Source organism: Triticum dicoccoides, chromosome 3A, assembly GCF_002162155.2.
Source record: "Triticum dicoccoides isolate Atlit2015 ecotype Zavitan chromosome 3A, WEW_v2.0, whole genome shotgun sequence".
Lineage (NCBI taxonomy): Eukaryota > Viridiplantae > Streptophyta > Magnoliopsida > Poales > Poaceae > Triticum > Triticum dicoccoides.
This window is the reverse complement of record NC_041384.1, coordinates 478338045-478361354: the sequence shown is the minus strand read 5'-3', so window position 1 is coordinate 478361354 and position 23310 is coordinate 478338045. Positions and strand designations below refer to the sequence as shown.

The window sequence follows — 23310 nt, the reverse complement described above, 5'->3', positions numbered from 1 at the left end:
CCTTCACCCAGGCTAGCCTTGGGCAGCCCAAAGCCGCATCGCACCCTGATGGAGTCCCTCCAAGGCGTGTGAGGTTTCTGGTTTCCAGAGACATCGTCGGCATACCGTGCTTCACGACAAGGACACACAGGCGACATGTTTGTATGCGAACACATCCATGCATCAGAGTTCTTCCTTACTCTTGCAGACCCCACATCACCACCCTCATTTCTTATTTCTCCTCCGAGCCACTCATCTGCCTAGATCTGGCGGCAACAGAACATTCGGTTCCCGAACCGAGAGGAACAAACGTTCAATTAGAACCTTTTATGTTTCTTAACAGATGATCAATTACTCTGTTGATAGTTGTTACATGTGACAAATTTTAGGTGTGGTCCTTCCACGCTATCACACCATAAACATAATCTACAAATTTTGAAGCAACCAAACCATACGTAGCTATGGAATATTGTACCACTAAAACATTTGTACTTTTGTTTTGAACGTTCGGTAGTACTCCCTCCGTTCCTAAATATTTGTCTTTTTAGAGATTTCAAATGAACTACCACATGCGGATGTATATAGACTTATTTTCGAGTGTAGATTCACTCATTTTGCTTCGTATGTAGTCACTTGCTGAAATCTTTAGAAAGACAAATATTTAGGAACGGAGGGAGTAGAATGGATACATTATTTTCACGTCACAGTTTAGGTGGCCCAATCATCAAAGTTCAGGGACTAATTCAGATTTTTTTAGTTAACAAAACATATTAGCCCATTATCCACCTGTTAGAGATATACAAGTATGTGAATGACAGAACGCCTGCCTTTTCCTAATAGAAAAAAAATACTTAACACTGCAGAATATACGAGTGAGTGCCACATATGAAATCATGTACATGTAAATAGACCGGAGTCGTTAGTAGTCACCTCTTGGTAGAAATATATGTGCGTCAGCTAGTATTTGGTCTTTTAAGCAAAATTCCGATACAAAATATATTTAATTAAGCAGTTTTCTTTCTAGAGCAAACAATGTACATCGGATCTGTTTGTCCTGGATTGGGAGATATATCAACAGCCTGTAAAAACAGAAAAGGATCTGCATCAAGGGGCTTGATTTGAACACATAAAGGCGGAGATTGTTACAACCATGTACCTAGTATGTACAGGTACATGCAAATGCAAAATTTAGGAGGCCATTGAACCCTTGCTAGGAACACCATGTCGTGGCGTAAATTATTAGACAGATGGCATACCTCAGGGGGCTCGAACCCTCCAGCATAATGGTAGTATGCACCAACTATCCAAGCATGGTCAGCATCACCAGTTGATGTCCAAATGGATATAGCTTTTGTCCAAAAGCAGCGATTTGAAAAGCTGTATCCAGAGTTAAATCGTGATTAGAACAAATTACAGGAAAAACTGATATTCGAAAAACAGTTCTTATGGTCTTACCGGTCATGCTAGTTCTTACCTCATGATAGCTAATCCAGATGGTTTAAGTATTCGTCTCATCTCCTTAAAAACATCCATTGGTTTTGTCAAGTAGTCTACACTAACCTAGAAGCAAAAAAAGAAAAGAGGAAATTTATTATCATTCCATACATGCAACTAGATAGAGGCCCAAATGTAAGATTAGTAATATGTGTTATGCCTACAAAAGATGGACCAGTTGTTCAGCAGGACTGAATTCATCATAAGAACACCATACCACGTTCGTTATAACATCAAAGGTGTTATCGTCAAAAGGAAGCTTCGGATTCAAATTGAGGTCTTGCACAACATACTCTGTCAAAACCTATTATTACCAGCAAACAATCAAGAGAGTTGCCAATAAAATTAGGGTCGGTGTATCAGCCGAAAAGAAATAGCAACTGCAAGACGTGTTAATAGTACAAAGAGACATTCCTAGCAGAGCACATGTACACTATCACGTTTAGAATTATTTGCCATGGCCCCAATGGAGAGCCCTCAATTAGACTCAATAGTTACTGAACACATACATATATATAGCAGACCAAATACAAAATCACACTAATTTAGTAAAACCAAAGTTATATTTGAAAGAAATGAAGTTACATATCGTATCCAGTTACTAACTTACTATACTTCAGTTACAGACAGAGACTGATTGAAGTGCCTATCTTAACTTTTATCCTATTACCACCAGAAAAGGTTTCCTTTTCTCAACAGTCATTTCTTCTGTAGTAACATAGATACTACAGTATATATTTTAGTCATCATAAGTCGTATGACTACTACTCCCTCCGTCCCAAAATATAAGAACGTTTTTTACACTATACTAGTGTCAAAAACGTTTTTATACTTTGGGACAGAGGGAGTACCTCAAAAACCATCAGGAGAATCAGAATGCAGCATAACTCACCAACTGAGTCAATTGTTGTTCAATCCAAAATAAAATAAAAATCGAGACCATGTTGCTCAATCCATAATGCTTTGAAAGCTGTTTCTATATAAGCTTATAACTGAAAAAGAGAATAGCAGACCAATTGTACAAAATCACACTAGTTCAGTAAGGAAGCAATACCGGATTCTTTTTCAGCTCGTTTTCATTCATACCCATCCCTACGATCTTCTCTTGCTTGTACCCAGCTGGATAATGGCTCACCTAGATAAAGTGCAAACCAGTAAGCCACTTGGCAAGAATACGTAGAGATGACAGGTATAACTTGGGAACTCCAAAAATTCCTACCCAGCTACTGCACATGTCCAGGATGGCCACGCCTGGAGTGTTGCTTGGAGGAAGAACTTGCGAGTAGTATTTTGTGAGCGCTCTGATTGCTGGGTCGTCAATGTGCGTGACAAAACGGGGAGCCGAATAGAACACAGTATCTGATGACCTGCCAAGTAAGAAGAACGAACCATACATCATCGGGGTATCAGGTCATACAAATAGATACAAGATTCATAAGCCACTGGCTACTCGGAATCCTGAAAATTTTGCTCGCGCACTGCGTGGTGAGTGTGCTCCGAGCTACTTACTCGTCGAAGCGGCCGAAGTCGTCGGGCTTGAAAGGGAACTCGTCCGGCCACTCCACATTCTTCAAAATCTGCAAAGCACGACGGACAATTTGCACAGCTCAAAGACATGCCGGTGCCGCGCCGCGCGCACGGCGCACTAGGAGTCTAGGACTCTAGGAGGAAGCAAAGAAAGTCTGGCCTGTGGCGCATACGAACCTCTTCGACCGGGGAGACCCCCTGCCTTGGCCGCGCCGCGGCCACGAACGAGCGGGACGGGGCACCACCAGAGGCCATGCGGGCGAGCTGGTCGACGAAAGCGGCGCCGAGGCCGAGGAAGACGCGCCGCGCTGCCTGCGGTGGCACCGGAGGACGGCGGGCACGTGGGACGGCGGCGGCGCGGACGCGAAGCGTCCTAGCGCGGGACCTTCTCAGAGCGACGAGGAGGAGGTCGGGGCGTGGCGCGAGGGTGGCCATGGGCGTGCAGACGGGCAGACGGCGGCGGTTAGGAGGGGGGCGCGACCCGGTGCCGCCATGTATGTGTGCAGGAGAGGCGTCGTGGCGCCACGCGCGTCGCAGAGACGTCTCTGCCCGTGGAATGGATTGGGGTTGGCGTGGCTCGTTCGCTGGCTGCTGTGGACGCCTGTCGTGTGGGTCCTGTTTGCTCCCGTGAGATTACGACTTCGCCATAGTCACAGACAAACACGAACGCGGACTTCGTTAATGATGAACAAAGTGCAAAAGCAGGCTCTAAATTTGTGATTTCAGCTCGAATCTCTCCGAAAGGCGACAGGATTCAGTCAGTCAGTCAGTCGCATGGCAGAAGATCGAGAAATTTCCAACCAAACAATTTCAACGAAATCTTTCAGTTTCTCATTAATGCATCCACACACGTCAACGACTATGTGTGCTTTTTTTTGCGGGGGATATATGCTACATTTTTTTTTAGAAAACTATATATGCTACGTGACTTTACACACCCTGCAGCGGTGGGCAGGTGGCCCTTGGGCCGACATATAGACCATGTAGATACAACAGTTGCAACACTCCGAAAGTGTTGTTCTGCACGTGAGCTCACATGAGTTTGGGTGAACAGCAAAATCCAAAAAAAAATGTTGAAAACAATTTTGGCATGAAACATTGATGTTTTTTCAATATGCATGCAAAATTTCGCTACGACATTTGCTGTTCACCCGAGCTCATGTGAGCTCGGGTGCAGAACTGCTATGTCCATAACACTCCCCCTTTCTTAAAAGAAAACATGATTGTTGGTGTCAAAACCGGCAGATCTCTGGGTAGGGGGTCCCGAGCTGTAGATTCTCAGATCAATGGTATCAGGAACGAAGGAGACGATGTTTTACCCAGGTTCAGGCCCTCTTGATGGAGGTAAACCCTACGTCCTGCTGTTGTTTATATTGATGGGTATCAAGTACAGAGTTGATCTACTTCGAGATTATATGTTGTGGTCTAAAACCTGAGGGTATGATGAATAATGTCATAATAATCTAGCGATTAGCCTGGCCTCGGCTTATATAATGTACTGGAGGTCTAGGATAACAAAAGTCCTAGTCGAATACGTTGCTGGAGAGGAGTCCTTGTCTTGATCATTAAGTTTTGTGGAATCTTCCTCGTGTGTGGCATGGGCTGCCCGAAGTGGCCCATGAGTGAACCGCCATGGGGGTCCTCGGCCCGATCCAGCTAGTCGGGAGACGACGTGGTGAGTACCGCCTAGTCCAGGACACCGTCAGTAGCCCCCTGAACCGGTCTTCAAGTTGGGGACGCTCCTCGATTCTTCCGAACTGTTCTTCATCTTCGGTCGTCGGTCTTGAAAACTGGTTCAACAAATTTTCTTATCTTCGATCTTGAGGATCGCCGAAGTAAATCCGAAGAGTTTACACATTGGGTATCCTGAGGAGCCCCTTTAAGTTATCGGTCGTTATCAATCCTTGTTATTTTTACGCCCACCTCGGGTTTGAAGTGTTTCCCGTGCGACAGTGTCCTCTCGCGTCCGAGCTCCAACACTGGACTGCATTTGAGGTATCTTTTGCAACCGAGCACCAACGTCGAACCGCTTCCGAGCTTCAACACCGGAATATATCCGAGCTCCAACGCTGGACTGTATCCAAGGTGCCATAGATTACCTTGGTCTTGAAAAAGTTTTAGCCGAGCTTAATGCCGGAAATGACCTCTAAGGAGCCAGTCACTTGCATCCGAACTATATGTCGAACTGCTTCCGAGGTGGCTCAGCACCTCGGTCATGGGCTGATTGTTTGCGGATTTTATTTCTGATGCGTATAAATTTATTTGCTGACGAGATGTATGGCCAGTAGTCCTCAAGGTGTCTGTCGGCCTAAAATCCGAGATGCACCTGAAGGAAAATATGAAACCGTTGATCCTAGTAGCTTCTGAGACTCAGGTCGTGAAATCGGCCTGAGGATCAACTCCTAGCTCAGCAGCAGACATATAATAGAAATGCAGTGTAATATATTAGAGGTAATAGTGATCGGCGGACGGGCCCCTGAGAGAGGGTTTTGAGAAGTCGCCGTAATATATTAGTTTGATGCCGGATAAGTCCCAGATGGTACTTATTGTTGTCCGAAGACACGTTTGCCCATAGTTCGGTCCAGCCGAACACTGAGCACTTTGAATTTTCCGCATTGAATAGGCAATGCAGTAGCCCCCGAGACACTGGTCGGGTGGCAACACCAGATCAGGGGATCGATACACCCCTTTTAATATTAGTGAATGATAAGCCCGAAGCCCAGTAGCCCTCGAGCCTTAATATGGGCACGGGTGGCCGAATTAAGGATCGATATCTAGAGTAAAATTACAAATTATGTGTAATGATTCTACATATCCAAGTACTTTACATCATTAATGCTCGGATCCGCATTGTACAAAACTTTGTTGACCGACCATCGGCTTCAACCTCCTTGGCCAGAAGCCGGGGACTGTTTGTCCTACTTTATAAAGTTGTTATACGGGCAAAGATTTATGGAAAATAAGGCAATCCGACCATACGGTTTTATAAACAAAGGTACACAGAGAGATATGAAACATCTTCTGAAAAATTAATCCCGCTATCGGTTCCTTTCTTTGAGTTGTCATGCTGATCATGATCATGAAATCTCACCTCCAATCAATGTGGGAGGAAAATATTGAGGATTTAGTTCGGGGAAAGTTCCCAAACTCTATGGTATTAATGAACCAAAATTTTCACTTCCGTCGTTGCCGACCAATTATATCCTTTAAAATCGCTAGCTTTCGGCTTCACCCAGTCTGAGGTACTAACTCGGATGCCCCGGTTGTAACAATCACAGAGGTGCTCCCTTTACCGCCTAGCCGAACAATCGGGAATGTAGGGGTAAGCACAGGAGCCAAGCAACCTAGCTTGGCCAAAATCTTAAGACAAATTGATGCATATTTATGGTTTTATAACGATGATTACGGAAAGTAGCCCTCGTATATAAAATACGAACGCCGATGATATATTTATTTTGACTCCGTTGAGATCGTTTATCACTTGAAAGTGGCTCATCGTCGGCTTCCACCCCCTTGTAGATGCTACGCAGGGTGTTTCCGCAATAACAAGACAACCCTTAGCCGACGTCTCGGTGCCCGAAGGTGGTTGTGTTAGCAGAAACAAGGCAATCAGATATGCGGGCTTTCTAACTTTCACTTAGTCATAGGAGCTTTAAACTGGGGAAGCTAGCTACGAGCCCCCGGTTAGTGTTCGGCACCGACCGAAGTCTAGCCATTATCACTTCAGCCAATGTTATGAAAGGCCCATCGTTTAACACGGGGTAATTGGTATCGATCTATAGTTTGATACTGTCATCGGATCGCTGACCAGTTTACGCCCATTGTGACAGTCACTTTTCGGCTTTCTCCACTGAGGTGCTTAACCATTCGAGCTGGAAGCACAATAGGAGTGGTTCTCCCTTTGTACACCTAGCCAAACAAAGCGAAATGTAGGAGGCAAGCACAGGAGCCGGGCAACCCAACTATTGACCAAAGACACAATTCAAAACTGATGCATATATAGCAATATCCGAGAATTTTTGTGCCGAATCTCTAAAGGTGTCCAACGCTGCACTACGAGACTTATGCTGTAAACAAACAAATAGTTTAAAAGTGCCATAGGCTTGAAAAAACAAAAAACTTCAGTAAAAACTTTACGCCCGAACTGAATCAAGTCATTTGGTGCCAATCCGAAAATTGATCTTACTTTTGTGCTTCTGTCGTGCATTAATATGACACATATGATCTCAAGACTTCAAGCGGGTCAGCCTATGGCTGCAACCTCCTATCCCGAAGGCGGAGTACTGCTCGTTAGACCATTTTAGCGAACTAAACTCGAGTGGTCACTAGAGAGAAAATGGGCTACCCGGCTATTGACCACACACTCGCGTCGAAAAAGGAGTGATAGAGAAAGATTTTGCAATGACTAGGAAGAAAACATATTTACTATAAAATGGCTCATATAAATTCAAGAGCCCCCAATAAACTTGGGTAAAAGAATTTTATGTATAATGATTGTATGTACCGAAGTACTTATATCATATATGTGTTCACCCGAACTTTTAAACGCGTCTTAACCGACCGTCGGCTTCTCCCTCTTCGGTCAAGGGCCGAAAAGTGTTATGTACTCCACCTGTCGAGAATATCGATGGTGCTTCCGATAACCAGGCAATCAGGCCATAAGGCTGTAACAGACAAAGCACGCTTAGAGAACTTATGCTATATTACTGACGAAGTGTAAGAAGCAACTTCGAAAAAAATAGTACCCCCATCGATACCTTTCTTCGGTTGCTCATTGTTAGTATGAGACTTGTGCAATAGATTTTTGTACTCATGAGTTCTGTTGTGTGCCGACCATGATTGAAAACAATAAGAGCACTAGCTTTCAGCTTCACCCAGTCTAAGGTCCGAGCTCGGATGACCCGATCGTGACAATCGCAGAGGTGCTCCCTTTACTCCCTAGTCGAACAATCGGGAACGTAGGGGTAAACACAGGAGCAAGGCAACCCAGCTTGTGGAACACTTAAGTCAATGCTACCTCTTGAGCACTGCGTTGGATTTCCCCGAAGAGGAAAGGATGATGCAGCAAAGTAGCGTAAGTATTTCCCTCAGTTTTTGAGAACCAAGGTATCAACCCAGTAGGAGGCTGCGCGCGAGTCCCTCGTACCTGCACAAAGCAAATAACTCCTCGCAACCAACACGATAAGGGGTTGTCAATCCCTTCACGGTCACTTACGAGAGTGAGATCTGATAGATATGATAAGATAATATTTTTTGGTATTTTTGTGATAAAGATGCAAAGTAAAATAAAAGCAAAGTAAAAAAGCAAAGGAAATAACTAAGTATTGTAAGATTAATATGATGAAGATAGATCCGGGGGCCATAGGTTTCAGTAGTGGATTCTCTCAAGAGCATATGTATTTTACGGTGGGTGAACGAATTACTATTGAGCAATTGACAGAATTGAGCATAGTTATGAGAATATCTAGGTATGATCATGTATATAGGCATCACGTCCGAGACAAGTAGACCGACTCCTGCCCGCATCTACTACTATTACTCCACTCATCGACCGCTATCCAGCATGCATCTAGAGTATTAAGTTCATGAAAACAGAGTAACGCCTTAAGCAAGATGACATGATGTAGAGGGATAAATTCATGCAATATGATAAAAAACCCATCTTGTTATCCTCGATGGCAACAATACAATACGTGCCTTGCTGCCCCTACTGTCACTGGGAAAGGACACCGCAAGATTGAACCCAAAGCTAAGCACTTCTCCCATTGCAAGAAAGATCAATCTAGTAGGCCAAACCAAACTGATAATTCGAAGAGACTTGCAAAGATAACCAATCATACATAAAAGAATTAAGAGAAGATTCAAATATTGTTCATAGATAATCTTGATCATAAACCCACAATTCATCGGTCTCAACAAACACATCGCAAAAAGAAGATTACATCGAATAGATCTCCACAAGAGAGGGGGAGAACATTGTATTGAGATCCAAAAAGAGAGAAGAAGCCATCTAGCTAATAACTTTGGACCCGAAGGTCTGAGGTAAACTACTCACACTTCATCGGAGAGGCTATGGTGTTGATGTAGAAGCCCTCCGTGATGCCCCTCCGGCGGAGCTCCGGAACAGGCCCCAAGATGAGATCTCGTGGATACAGAAAGTTACGGCAGTGGAATTAGGTTTTTGGCTCCGTATCTGATCGTTTGGGGGTACGTAGGTATATATAGGAGGACGGAGTACGCCGGTGGAGCCACAGGGGGCCCACGAGGGTGGAGGGCGTGCCTGGGGGGGGGGGTAGGCGCGCCCCCTACCTCGTGGCCTCCTCCTTTATTTCTTGACGTAGGGTCCAAGTCTCCTGGATCATGTTCGGTGAGAAAATCACGTTCCCAAAGGTTTCGTTCCGTTTGGACTCCGTTTGATATTCCTTTTCTTTAAAACCCTAAAATAGGTAAAAAAAACAACAATTCTGGGCTGGGCCTCCGGTTAATAGGTTAGTCCCAAAAATAATATGAAAGTGGATAATAAAGCCCAATAATGTCCAAAACAGTAGATAATATAGCATGGAGCAATAAAAAATTATAGGTACGTTGGAGACGTATCAAAGCACAAGGGGGAGAACCTCTCCTCCCCTCTCTCGGTGGCGCCGGAGTGCCATCAGAAGGGGAATCATCGCCGCGGTGATCGTCTTCATCAACATCACCATCATCATCACCATCCTCATTGATGTCTACTACACAACCTTCTTCTTGTAGACGTTGTTGGGCCTCCAAGTGCAGAGGTTTGTAGGACAGTAGCAAATTTCCCTCAAGTGGATGACCTAAGATTTATCAATCCGTAGGAGGCGTAGGATGAAGATGGTCTCTCTCAAGCAACCCTGCAACCAAATAACAAAGAGTCTCTTGTGTCTCCAACACACCCAATACAATGGTAAATTGTATAGGTGCACTAGTTCGGCGAAGAGATGGTGATACAAGTGCAATATGGATGGTAGATAAAGGTGAAATTATGAAAACAGCAAGGTAACTAATGATAAAAGTGAGCGTAAACGGTATTGCAATGCGTTGAAACAAGGCCTAGGGTTCATACTTTCGCTAGTGCAAGTTCCCTCAACAATACTAACATAATTGGATCACATAACTATCCCTCAACATGCAACAAAGAGTCACTCCAAAGTCACTAATAGCGGGGAACAAATGAAGAGATTATGGTAGGGCACGAAACCACCTCAATGTTATTCTTTCCAATCAACCCGTTGGGCTATTCCTATAAGTGTCACAAACAGCCCTAGAGTTCGTACTACAATAACACCTTAAGATACAAATCAACCAAAACCCTAATGTCACCTAGACACTCCAATGTCACCTCAAGTATCCGTGGGTATGATTATACGATATGCATCACACAATCTCAGATTCATCTATTCAACCAACACAAAGGACCTCAAAGAGTGCCCCAAAGTTCTAGCGGAGAATCACGACGAAAACATGTGCCAACCTCTATGCATAGGTTCATGGGAGGAACCCGCAAGTTGATCACCAAAACATACATCAAGTAAATCACGTGGTATCCCATTGTCACCACAGATACGCACGGCAAGACATACATCAAGTGTTCTCAAATCTTTAAAGACTCAATCCGATAAGATAACTTCAAAGGGGAAACTCAATTCATTACAAGAGAGTAGAGGGGGGAGAAAACATCATATGATCCAACTATAATAGCAAAGCTCGCGATACATCAAGATCGTATCATCTCAAGAACATGAGAGAGAGAGAGAGATTAAACACATAGCTACTGGTACATACCCTCAGCCCCGAGGGAAAACTACTCCCTCCTCGTCATGGAGAGCACCGGGATGATGAAGAGGGCCACCGGAGAAGGATTGCCCCCTCTGGCAGGGTGCCAGAACGGGTCTAGATTGGTTTTCGGTGGCTACGGAGGCTTCTGGCGGCGGAACTCCCGATCTATTGTCTTCACGAATGTTTTTAGGGTATATGGAGATATATAGGCGGAAGAAATACGTCAGGGGGGCCACGAGGGGCCCACGAGGATGGAGGGCGCGCCCAGGGGGTGGGCGCGCCCCCCTGCCTCGTGGCCTCCTCGCAGGTCCCCCGACATGCACTCCAAGTCTTCTAGGCTTCTTTCCTTCCAAAAATGAGTTACGTGAAGTTTCAGGTCAATTGGGCTCCGTTTGATTTTCCTTTTCTTTGAAACCCTAAAACAGGGTAAAAACAGAAACTGGCACTGGGCTCTGGGTTAATTGGTTAGTCCCAAAAATGATATAAAAGTGTATAATAAAGCCCATAAACATTCAAAACAGTAGATAATATAGCATGGAGCAATCAAAAATTATAGATACGTTGGAGACGTATCAGCATCCCCAAGCTTAATTCCTGCTCGTCCTCGAGTAGGTAAATGATAAAAACAGAATTTTTGATGCGGAGTGCTACTTGGCATAATTCCAATGTAATTCTTCTTAATTGTGGTATATTATTCAGATCCTAAAGATTCAAGACAAAAGTTCATATTGACATAAAAATGATAATACTTCAAGCATACTAACAAAGCAATCATGTCTTCTCAAAATAACATGGCCAAAGAAAGCTATCCCTACAAAATCATATAGTCTGGCTATGCTCCATCTTCACCACATAAAATATTTAAATCATGCACAACCCCGATGACAAGCCAAAAAATTGTTTCATACTTTTATTGTTCTCAAACTTTTTCAATTTTCACGCAATACATGAGTGTGAGCTATGGACATAGCACTATAGGTGGAATAGAATGGTGGTTGTGGAGAAGACAAAAAGGCGAAGATAGTCTCACATCAACTAGGCGTATCAACGGGCTATGGAGATGCCCATCAATAGATATCAATGTGAGTGAGTAGTGATTGCCATGCAACGGATGCACTAGAGCTATAAGTATATGAAAGCTCAAAAAGAAACTAAGTGGGTGTGCATCCAACTTGTTTGCTCATGAAGACCTAGGGCATTTTGAGGAAGCCCATCATTGGAATATACAAGCCAAGTTCTATAATGAAAGATTCCCACTAGTATATGAAAGTGATAACATGAGAGACTCTCTACTATGAAGATCATGGTGCTACTTTGAAGCACAAGTGTGGTAAAGGATACTAGCATTGCCCCTTCTCTCTTTTTTTTATTTGGGCCTTCTCTTTTTTATGGCCTCTTTTTTTCATTTGGGCTTCTTTGGCCACTTTTTTTCGTCTGGAGTCTCATCCCGACTTGTGGGGGAATCATAGTCCCCATCATCCTTTCCTCATTGGGACAATGCTCTAATAATGATGATCATCACACTTTTATTTTCTTACAACACAAGAATTACAACTCGATACTTAGGACAAGATATGACTCTATATGGATGCCTCCGGCGGTGTACCGGGATGTGCAATGACTCATGAGTGACATGTATGAAAGAATTATGAACGCTGGCTTTGCCACAAATACGATGTCAACTATATGATCATGCAAAGCAATATGACAATGATGGAGTGTGTCATAAATGGAACAGTGGAAAGTTGCATGGCAATATATCTTGAAATTGCTATGGAAATGCCATAATAAGTAGGTATGGTGGCTGTTTTGAGGAAGGTATATGGTAGGTGTATGATACCGGCGAAAGGTGCGCGGTATTAGAGAGGCTAGCAAAGGTGGAAGGGTGAGAGTGCGTATAATCCATGGACTCAACATTAGTCATAAAGAACTCACATACTTATTGGAAAAATCTATTAGTTATCGAAACAAAGTACTACGTGCATGCTCCTAGGGGGATAGATTGGTAGGAAAAGACCATCGCTCGTCCCCGACCGCCACTCATAAGGAAGACAATCAATAAATAAATCATGCTACGACTTCATCACATAACGGTTCACCATACGTGCATGCTACGGGAATCACAAACTTTAACACAAGTATCTCTCAAATCCACAACTACTCAACTAGTATGACTCTAATATCACCATCTACATATCTCAAAACAATTATCAAGTATCAAACTTCTCATAGTATTCAACACACTCATAAGAGAATTTTATTATTCTTGAATACCTAGCATATTAGGATTTTAAGAAAATTATCATGCTATTTAAGACTCTCAAAATAATCTAAGTGAAGCATGAGAGTTCATCTATTTCTTAAAAATAAAACTACGACCATGCTCTAAAAGATATAAGTGAAGCACTAGAGCAAATGACAAACTACTCCGAAAGATATAAGTGAAGATCAATGAGTAGTCGAATAATTATACAACTATTGAAGACTCTCTGACATTTAATAATTTCAGATCTTGGTATTTCATTCAAACTTCAAGCAATACTAAATAAAATAACATGACGCTCCAAGCAAAACACATATCATGTGGCGAATAAAAATATAGCTCCAAGTAAAGTTACCGATGAACGAAGACGAAACAGGGGATGCCTTCCGGGGCATCCCCAAGCTTAGGCTTTTGGTTGTCCTTGAACATTACCTTGGAGTGCCTTGGGCATCCCCAAGCTTAGGCTCTTGCCACTCCTTATTCCATAGTCCATCGAATCCTTACCCAAAACTTGAAAACTTCACAACACAAAACTTAACAGAAAACTCGTAAGCTCCGTTAGCGAAAGAAAACAAAAGACCACTTCAAGTTACTATAATGAACTCATTATTTATTTATATTGGTGTTAAACCTACTGTATTCCAACTTATCTATGGTTTATAAACTATTTTACTAGCCATAGATTCATCAAAATAAGCAAACCACACACGAAAAACAGAATCTGTCAAAAACAGAACAGTCTGTAGTAATCTGTAACTAACGCAAACTTCTGGAACTCATAAAATTCTAAATTAAATTTCTGGACCTTAGGAATTTATCTATTAATCATCTTCAAAAATAATTAACTAAATAGAACTTTCCAAATAAAGATGGCAGCAATTCTCATGAGCGCTAAAGTTTCTGTTTTTTACAGCATGATCAACAAGACTTTTCCCAAGTCTTCCCAACGGTTCTACTTGGCACAAAAGCTAGTTAAAACATAAAAACTCAATCATAAAAGAGGCTAGAAAAATTATTTATTACTAAACAGGAGCAAAAATCAAGGAACAAAAATAAAATTGGGTTGCCTCCCAACAAGCGCTATCGTTTAACGCCCCTAGCTAGGCATGATGATTTCAATGATGCTCACATAAAAGATAAGAATTGTAACATAAAGAGAGCATCATGAGGAATATGACTAGCACATTTAATTCTAACCCACTTCCTATGCATAGGGATTTTGTGAGCAAATAACTTGTGGGAACAATAATCAACTAGCATAGGAGGGCAAAACAAGCATAACTTCAAAACTTTAAGCACATAGAGAGGAAACTTGGTATTATTGCAATTCCTACAAGCATATATTCCTCCCTCATAATAATTTTCAGTAGCATCATGAATAAATTAAACAATATAACCAGCACCTAAAGCATTCTTTTCATGATCTACAAGCATAGAAAATTCACTACTCTCCACATAAGCAAGATTCTTCTCATTCCTCTCCCTCACATGAAATTGCAATGACGACTATCGGTCTTGTTAACAATTGCCTAAGACAATTCCGCACACCGACCCATCATTATTCCACACTCACTATTTATAATATTTAGTAATATATTCTAACTTTATGATAACAACACCTACTTTATGTTTTAGCTCTCCGATATCATGCAAAGTTATCCTCTTCATACAAACAACATAGTTTTATTAGTGTGGAGAAAATAAGCTTTATACGATCTTGTGATGTGGAAGAAATAAAAGTGACGGACTGCATAATGAAGGTCCATATCACAAGTGGCAATATAAAGTGACGTTCTTTTGCATTAAGATTTTGTGCATCCAACCATAAAAGCGCATGACAACCTCTGCTTCCCTCAGCGAAGGGCCTATCTTTTACTTTTATCTTCTACCCTTATACAAGAGTCATGGTGATCATCACCTTTCCTTTTTACACCTTTTCCTTTGGCAAGCACTTTGTGTTGGAGCGATCCGAATATATATATATCCACTTGGATGTGGGTTTTCATAAATTATTATTGTTGACATTACCCTCGAGGTAAAAGGTTGGGAGGCGAAACTATAAGCCACTATCTTTCTCTGTGTCCGATTAAAACTTTGAACTCATTAATATCACGTGAGTGTTAGCAATTTTGAAAGATTAAATAATAGTTGAGTATGTGGAGTTTGCTGAACCAAAGCTCTTACATAGACCCTTCCCGAAAATAAGATGAATTGCAATTGTTTGATGACTAAGAGCATGGTTTGTTAGTTTTCAAGAAAGTTTATGATCTATACTTTAACATGTGAATAGCTTGTTACTTGATCATGAGAAGTTTTATGAGTTGAGCTACTGTTATGATATATAATGATGCTAGAAAAGGTGATTGAAATTATCATTGATCAAACTTGTGCACCTGCTAGCATTAACACTTCATAAATTATTTCTTTTATCATTTACCTACTCGAGGACGAGCAGGAATTAAGCTTGGGGATGCTGATACGTCTCCAACGTATCTATAATTTATGAAGTATTCATGCTATTATATTATCCATCTTAGATGTTTTATATGCATTTATATGCTATTTTATATGAATTTTGGGACTAACCTATTAACCTAGAGCCCAGTGCCAGTTTCTGTTTTTCCTTGTTTTTGAGTTCTACAGAAAAGAAATACCAAACGGAGTCCAATTGACGTGCCAATTTTTGACAATTTTTATGGACCAAAAGAAGCCCCCGGAGTAAAAGAATTGGGCCAGAAGAGTCCCGGGCTGTCCATGAGGGTGGGGGCACGCCCTACCCCCCTGGGCGTGGGCCCCTATCTCGTGGACGATTCGGAGACCCCCTGACGTGAAACCGATGCCAAAAATTCCTATAAATACAGAAACCCCCAGAAAATAACCTAGATCAGAAGTTTTGCCACCGCAAGCCTCTATATCCACGAGAAATCAATCTAGGCCCTCTCTGGCACCCAGCCGGAGGGGGCCATCATCACCGGAGGCTATGGAGGAGGATCGGCCATCATCACCATGAAGGCCAAGGACCAGAGGGAGAACCTCCCCCCATCCAGGGGGAGGCCATGGAGGAGGAAGCACAAGGGGAAGAACCTCTCCTCCTCTCTCTCGGTGGCGCCGGAGTGCCATCGGGAGGGGAATCATCGCCACGGTGATCGTCTTCATCAACATCACCATTCTCATCTCTTTTACACGGTCCACTCTCCCGCACCCAGCTCTAATCCCTAATTGAACATGGTGCTTTATGCCACATATTATGATTCAATGATGTGTTGCCATCCTATGATGTTTTGAGTAGATATCCTTTGTCTTTGGGTTGATTGATGATCTAGATTGGTATGAGTTTTATGTTTTATTTTGGTGCTGTCTTATTGTGCCCTCGGTGTCGCGCAAGCATGAGGGATTCCCGCTGTAGGGTGTTGCAATACATTCATGATTAGCTTATAGTGGGTTGCTTGAGTGACAGAAGCATAAACCCGAGTAAGGGGGTTGTTGCGTATGGGATAAAGGGGACTTGATGCTTTAATGCTATGGTTGGGTTTTACCTTAATGATCTTTAGTAGTTGAGGATGCTTGCTAGAGTTCCAATCATAAGTGCATATGATCCAAGAAGAGAAATTATGTTAGCTTATGCCTCTCCCTCATATGAAATTGCAATGACGACTATCGGTCTTGTTAACAATTGCCTAAGACAATTCCACACACCGACCCATCATTATTCAACACTCGCTATTTATAATATTTGGTAATATATTCTAACTTTATGATAACAGCACCTACTTTTATGTTTTAGCTCTCCGATATCATGCAAAGTTATCCTGTTCATACCCACGACATAGTTTTATTTCTCATTTCTAGTTGGAAGCAAACGTTCGGTGTACGTAGAGTCGTATCAGTGGCAGATAGGACTTGAGAGAATATTGATCTTACCTTTAGATCCTTGTGGGCTCGACACTCCATATTTATCACTTCCACCTTTGGGAATTGCTACGATGATTCCCTGCACTTGGGGATTATCAAGCTCTTTTCTGGCGCCGTTGTCGGGGAGCAATAGCGTGGGGTTGATATTCTCGTGTGTGCTTGTTTGCTTTCTTCACTAAGTAGAATTTGTTTTTACCTTTTTGTTTATGTTTATTTGTGGGTGAAACATAAAAAAATTTAAAGAATGAAAATACAAAAAAAATTACTTGCCTCTCATGCCTAAAAAGTTTTTTAATAAGAGAAGTGATTGGAAGATTATGCATTGAAGAAATGAGGTCGACCTTGAGCACTTGTGTTCATGCTCATGGAAACAATGTAAAAAATTTCATGGAAGCTTCTCTGAAAATAATTATCCCATTGTACATATCCATTGTATTATAAAAATAACGTGCCAAGCTTCGGTTTTAGGATGATTAGATTGCTTGTTTACTATGTTCAGTACAAAAACAGAAACTTTGGCTGTAGCGCGTGATTTTACATTTTTTTACTGGAAAGTCAAATGGGTCTGAAACTTTTTGCACATTACTTCTGTACAAATTTTTTAAGTTTTCATATTTTTTTTAGAATTTTTTGGAGTTACAGAAGTATACTAAACTTCCAGATTACTACAGACTGTCCTGTTTTTGACAGATTCTGTTTTCTATGTGTTGACCGCTTATTTTGATGAATCTATGGGTAGTATCGGGGGGTATGAACCATGGTGAAGTTGGAATATGGTAGATATAGTTCTAATATAAAATTGGAATGAGTTTGCAATAGTACCTAAAGGTAGTGATTTGCTTTATTATACTAACGGATCTCACAAAGTTTTTGTTAAAGTTTTGTGTGGATGAAGTGTTCGAAGAACGAGGAGTTACCGATGTGAGAAGAATAAAGAGAGGCAATAGCTCAAGCTTGGGGATGCCCAAGGCACCCCAAGTAAATATTCTAAGGATACTCAAGAATCTAAGCTTGTGTATGCCCCGGTTGGCATCCCATCTTTCTTCTTCAACAATTATCGGTATACCTTGGTTTTTGTTTTGTTCACATGATTTGTGTCCTTTGCGTTTTTTGTTTTTCCTTTAAGAACCATGCTAGTATGAGATAGCCCTTCATTGGTTTATAGAATGCTTCATGTGCTTCACTTATATCTTTTAAGTATGATCTTATAGAATTGCTCTTTGTGCTTCACTTAAATCTTTTGAGTATGGTTTTATAGAATGCTTCGTGTGCTTCACTTATATATTTTGAGCTTGGATATTGGTTAGTCTATATTAATTGTAGAATTATCCATGTAATTCACTTATATCTTTTGGAGTATGAATAATACTATCATCTAAAGTGGATTTAGAAGAAGTTTGCTCCCACTATTCCGAATGAGGCGAATTTTGCTTATGTGGAGAGTAGTAAAATTTCTATGCTCGTAGATCATGAAAAGAATGCTTTATGTGATGGTTATATTGTTGAACTCATTCATTATGATACTGAAAATTATTATGAGGGAGGAGTACATGTTTGTAGGAGTTGCAATAATATCAAGTTTCCTCTCTATATGCTTAAAATTTTGAAGTTATACTTGTTTTTCCTTCCTATGCTAGTTGATTCTTATTCTTATAAATTATGTGCTCACAAAACCCCTAGGCATAGGAAGTGGGTTGGATTTAAATATTCTAGTCATATTCTTCATGATGCTCTCTTTATGTTTCAATTCTTATCTTTTATGTGAGCATCATTGAAATCATCATGCCTACCTAAAAGGCATTAAAGGAAAGCGCTTGTTCGGAGACAACCCAATATTTACCCTTACTGTTTTTGTGTGTTCTCATGATTAATCTACTGTATTAATCATGTATTATAGCTTTTTTCAGTAAAGTGCCAAGTAAGACCTTTGGGAAGACTTGGGTGAAAGTTAATGTGTTCTTGCTGTAAAAAACAGAAACTTTGTGTTCACGATATTAGCTGTCATTTTTTACAGAAGAGTGCGATTGAGTTGATTCTTTTTTCAGAAGATTAATAGAGAAATTACTCACGTCCACCAATTTATTTCATAATTTGTGGAGTAGCAGAAGTATGGTTGGTGTTCATATTATTACAGACTATTCTGTTTCTGACAGATTCTGTTTTCATTGCATAGTTTGCTTGTTTTCTAGTTTCTATGGCATATATTTCTCAATATAAGTTGTAGAAATGATATGGTACAGTAGGAATTGTGTGAGAACAATTATGATCCTTGTATTTGACAGTACCAAAGTGAATAGTTTACTCTTTATCATACTAACCTATCTCACGAAGTTCCGTTAAGTTTTGTGTGATTGAAGTTTTCAAGCTTGGGGTGAGATATCGATATGAGGAGAATAAGGAGTGGAAAGACACTAAGCTTGGGGATGTCCAAGGCATCCCAAGGTAATATTCAAGGAAGACTCAAGCGCCTAAGCTTGGGGTTGCCCCGGAAGGCATCCCCTCTTTCGTCTTCAAAACTATCGGTATACCTTACTCGGAGCTTTATTTTTATTCGTCACATGATATGTGTTTTGCTTGGAGCGTATTTTAAATTTTACTTGTTGTTTGAATAAAATCATTGATCTGAAATCTTGAATGAAAAAGAATCCTCCCATGGCTATTTAATTATTTGACTACTCAATATTCTTCACTTATATCTTTTTGGAGTAGTTTGTCATTTACTCACGTGCTTCACATATATCCTATGAGTAAATGGTTGAATGAATTGAATATCATAAATCTGAATTTATATACGTTTCATATGCTTACAACATGGGGAGTAATGACTTCACACATAATAAGTATAGGTAGTAAACTTATTGGAAGTTACCAAACGCAGAATTGGTCACTTGAACAATTTATGAAAGAATATTGAAGGAAGAGAGATTTCACATATAAGTATACTATGTTGGACATCTTTTGCAATTGTGAGCACTCATTAAAATATGACATGCTAAAAGGTTGATGTTGGACAAGGAAGACAACTTAATGGGTTATGTTTTCATATATCTGAAAGGTTATATTGTCTTGGATCATCCAACATGTCGAGCTTGCCTTTCCCTCTCATGCTAGCCAAATTCTTTGCACCAAGTAGAGATACTACTTGTGCTTCCGAATATCCTTAAACCCAGATTTGCCATGAGAGTCCACCATATCTACCTATGGATTGAGTAAGATCCTTCAAGTAAGTTGTCATTGTTGCAAGCAATAAAAAATGCTCTTTAAATATGTATGATTTATTAGTGTGGAGAAAATAAGCTTTATACGATCTTGTGATGTGGAAGAAATAAAAGTGACGGACTGCATAATGAAGGTCCATATCACAAGTGGCAATATAAAGTGACGTTCTTTTGCATTAAGATTTTGTGCATCCAACCATAAAAGCGCATGACAACCTCTGCTTCCCTCAGCGAAGGGCCTATCTTTTACTTTTATCTTCTACCCTTATACAAGAGTCATGGTGATCATCACCTTTCCTTTTTACACCTTTTCCTTTGGCAAGCACTTTGTGTTGGAGCGATCCGGATATATATATCCACTTGGATGTGGGTTTTCATAAATTATTATTGTTGACATTACCCTCGAGGTAAAAGGTTGGGAGGCGAAACTATAAGCCACTATCTTTCTCTATGTCCGATTAAAACTTTGAACTCATTAATATCACGTGACTGTTAGCAATTTTGAAAGATTAAATAATAGTTGAGTATGTGGAGTTTGCTGAACCAAAGCTCTTACATAGACCCTTCCCGAAAATAAGATGAATTGCAATTGTTTGATGACTAAGAGCATGGTTTGTTAGTTTTCAAGAAAGTTTATGATCTATACTTTAACATGTGAATAGCTTGTTACTTGATCATGAGAAGTTTTATGAGTTGAGCTACTGTTATGATATATAATGATGCTAGAAAAGGTGATTGAAATTATCATTGATCAAACTTGTGCACCTGCTAGCATTAACACTTCATAAATTATTTCTTTTATCATTTACCTACTCAAGGACGAGCAGGAATTAAGCTTGGGGATGCTGATACGTCTCCAACGTATCTATAATTTATGAAGTATTCGTGCTATTATATTATCCATCTTAGATGTTTTATATGCATTTATATGCTATTTTATATGAATTTTGGGACTAACCTATTAACCTAGAGCCCAGTGCCAGTTTCTGTTTTTTCCTTGTTTTTGAGTTCTACAGAAAAGGAATACCAAACGGAGTCCAATTGACGTGCCAATTTTTGACCATTTTTTATGGACCAAAAGAAGCCCCCGGAGTAAAAGAGTTGGGCCAGAAGAGTCCCGGGCTGTCCATGAGGGTGGGGGCGCGCCCTACCCCCCTGGGCGTGGGCCCCTATCTCGTGGACGATTCGGAGACCCCCTGACGTGAAACCGACGCCAAAAATTCCTATAAATACAGAAACCCCCAGAAAATAACCTAGATTGGAAGTTCCGCCACCGCAAGCCTCTCTAGCCACGAGAAATCAATCTAGGCCCTCTCTGGCACCCAGCCGGAGGGGGCCATCATCACCGGAGGCTATGGAGGAGGATCGGCCATCATCACCATGAAGGCCAAGGACCAGAGGGAGAACCTCCCCCCATCCAGAGGGAGGCCATGGAGGAGGAAGCACAAGGGGGAGAACCTCTCCTCCTCTCTCTTGATGGCACCGGAGTGCCATCGGGAGGGGAATCATCGCCGCGGTGATCGTCTTCATCAACATCACCATTCTCATCTCTTTTACGCGGTCCACTCTCCCGCACCCCGCTCTAATCCCTACTTGAACATGGTGCTTTATGCCACATATTATGATTCAATGATGTGTTGCCATCCTATGATGTTTTGAGTAGATATCCTTTGTCTTTGGGTTGATTGATGATCTAGATTGGTATGAGTTGTGTGTTTTATTTTGGTTCTGTCCTATTGTGCCCTCCGCGTCGCGCAAGCGTGAGGGATTCCCGCTGTAGGGTGTTGCAATACATTCATGATTAGCTTATAGTGGGTTGCTTGAGTGACAGAAGCATAAACCCGAGTAAGGGGGTTGTTGCGTATGGGATAAAGGGGACTTGATGCTTTAATGCTATGGTTGGGTTTTACTTTAATGATCTTTAGTAGTTGCAGATGCTTGCTAGAGTTCCAATCATAAGTTCATATGATCCAAGAAGAGAAATTATGTTAGCTTATGCCTCTCCCTCATATGAAATTGCAATGACGACTATCGGTCTTGTTAACAATTGCCTAAGACAATTCCACACACCGACCCATCATTATTCAACACTCGCTATTTATAATATTTAGTAATATATTCTAACTTTATGATAACAACACCTACTTTTATGTTTTAGCTCTCTGATATCATGCAAAGTTATCCTCTTCATACCCACAACGTAGTTTTATTTCTCATTTCTTGTTGGAAGAAGACGTTCGGTGTACGTAGAGTCGTATCAGTGGCAGATAGGACTTGAGAGAATATTGATCTTACCTTTAGCTCATTGTGGGTTCGACACTCCATACTTATCACTTCCACCATTGGGAATTGCTACGTTGATTCCCTGAACTTGGGAATTAGCATTGGGCAATAATACAGAAGCCCACCAAGGCATTTTACTACCTTTGCATGCAAGTGAAGTGGGAGGACATTCAGGTTTTCAGTCTACCTATCAAAGAGCTACTGCTCTGTTTTCGTGGCCTGCTATGAAACAAAGCATTCTGCAGTTTGTCAAAGATTGTGTTGTCTGCCAACATGCTTAGTCTGAACATATTAAAAAAACCAGGATTGCTCATACCTTTACCATTGCTAAAGGAAGCTCGGAATATGGTCAACATGGAATTTATTAGTGGGTTACTAAAGAGCATAAACTATCACACAATCGCAGTGATCTTTGATACATTCAGTAAATATGGACACTTCTTCCCATGTCCCATCCATTTACTGCTCTGACAGTTGCTCATCTTTATTTGGATTATCCCATCCATTTACTGCTATCACCGTTGCTCATCTTTATTTGGATTATGTGTATTAGTTACATGGACTACCTCAGGTGTTGGTGACTGATAAAGACCCTTTGTTCACTAGTAATGTGTGGCAAGAAATGTGTAGGTTACTAAATACTAAGATGAATATGAGCGCAACCAACCATCCAGAAATAGATGGACAAATAGAGAAACCAAACCAATATTTAAAAACCTGTTTGTGCTATATGGCTCACTCTGCTCCCAAAAGTGGCTATATTGGATCTCTTAGGTTGAATAATGGTAGAACATTAACTACCACTCTACTTTGGCCAAGACACCATTTCAGGTGCTA

General features: G+C 41.1%; 1 protein-coding gene across 1 annotated transcript; it reads right to left on the bottom strand.

The window, feature by feature from the left end:
- Positions 1–787: 787 nt before the first annotated feature.
- LOC119268658 lies at positions 788–3513 on the bottom strand. The gene is made up of 8 exons (XM_037550341.1): positions 3178–3513; positions 2983–3050; positions 2693–2840; positions 2528–2608; positions 1691–1777; positions 1454–1539; positions 1236–1356; positions 788–1058 (listed from the first exon to the last, which is right to left on the bottom strand). Exons 1-8 carry the CDS (start codon positions 3433–3435, stop codon positions 984–986), a joined length of 924 nt encoding a protein of 307 aa, XP_037406238.1. The 5' UTR covers positions 3436–3513; the 3' UTR covers positions 788–983.
- Positions 3514–23310: the final 19797 nt, after the last annotated feature.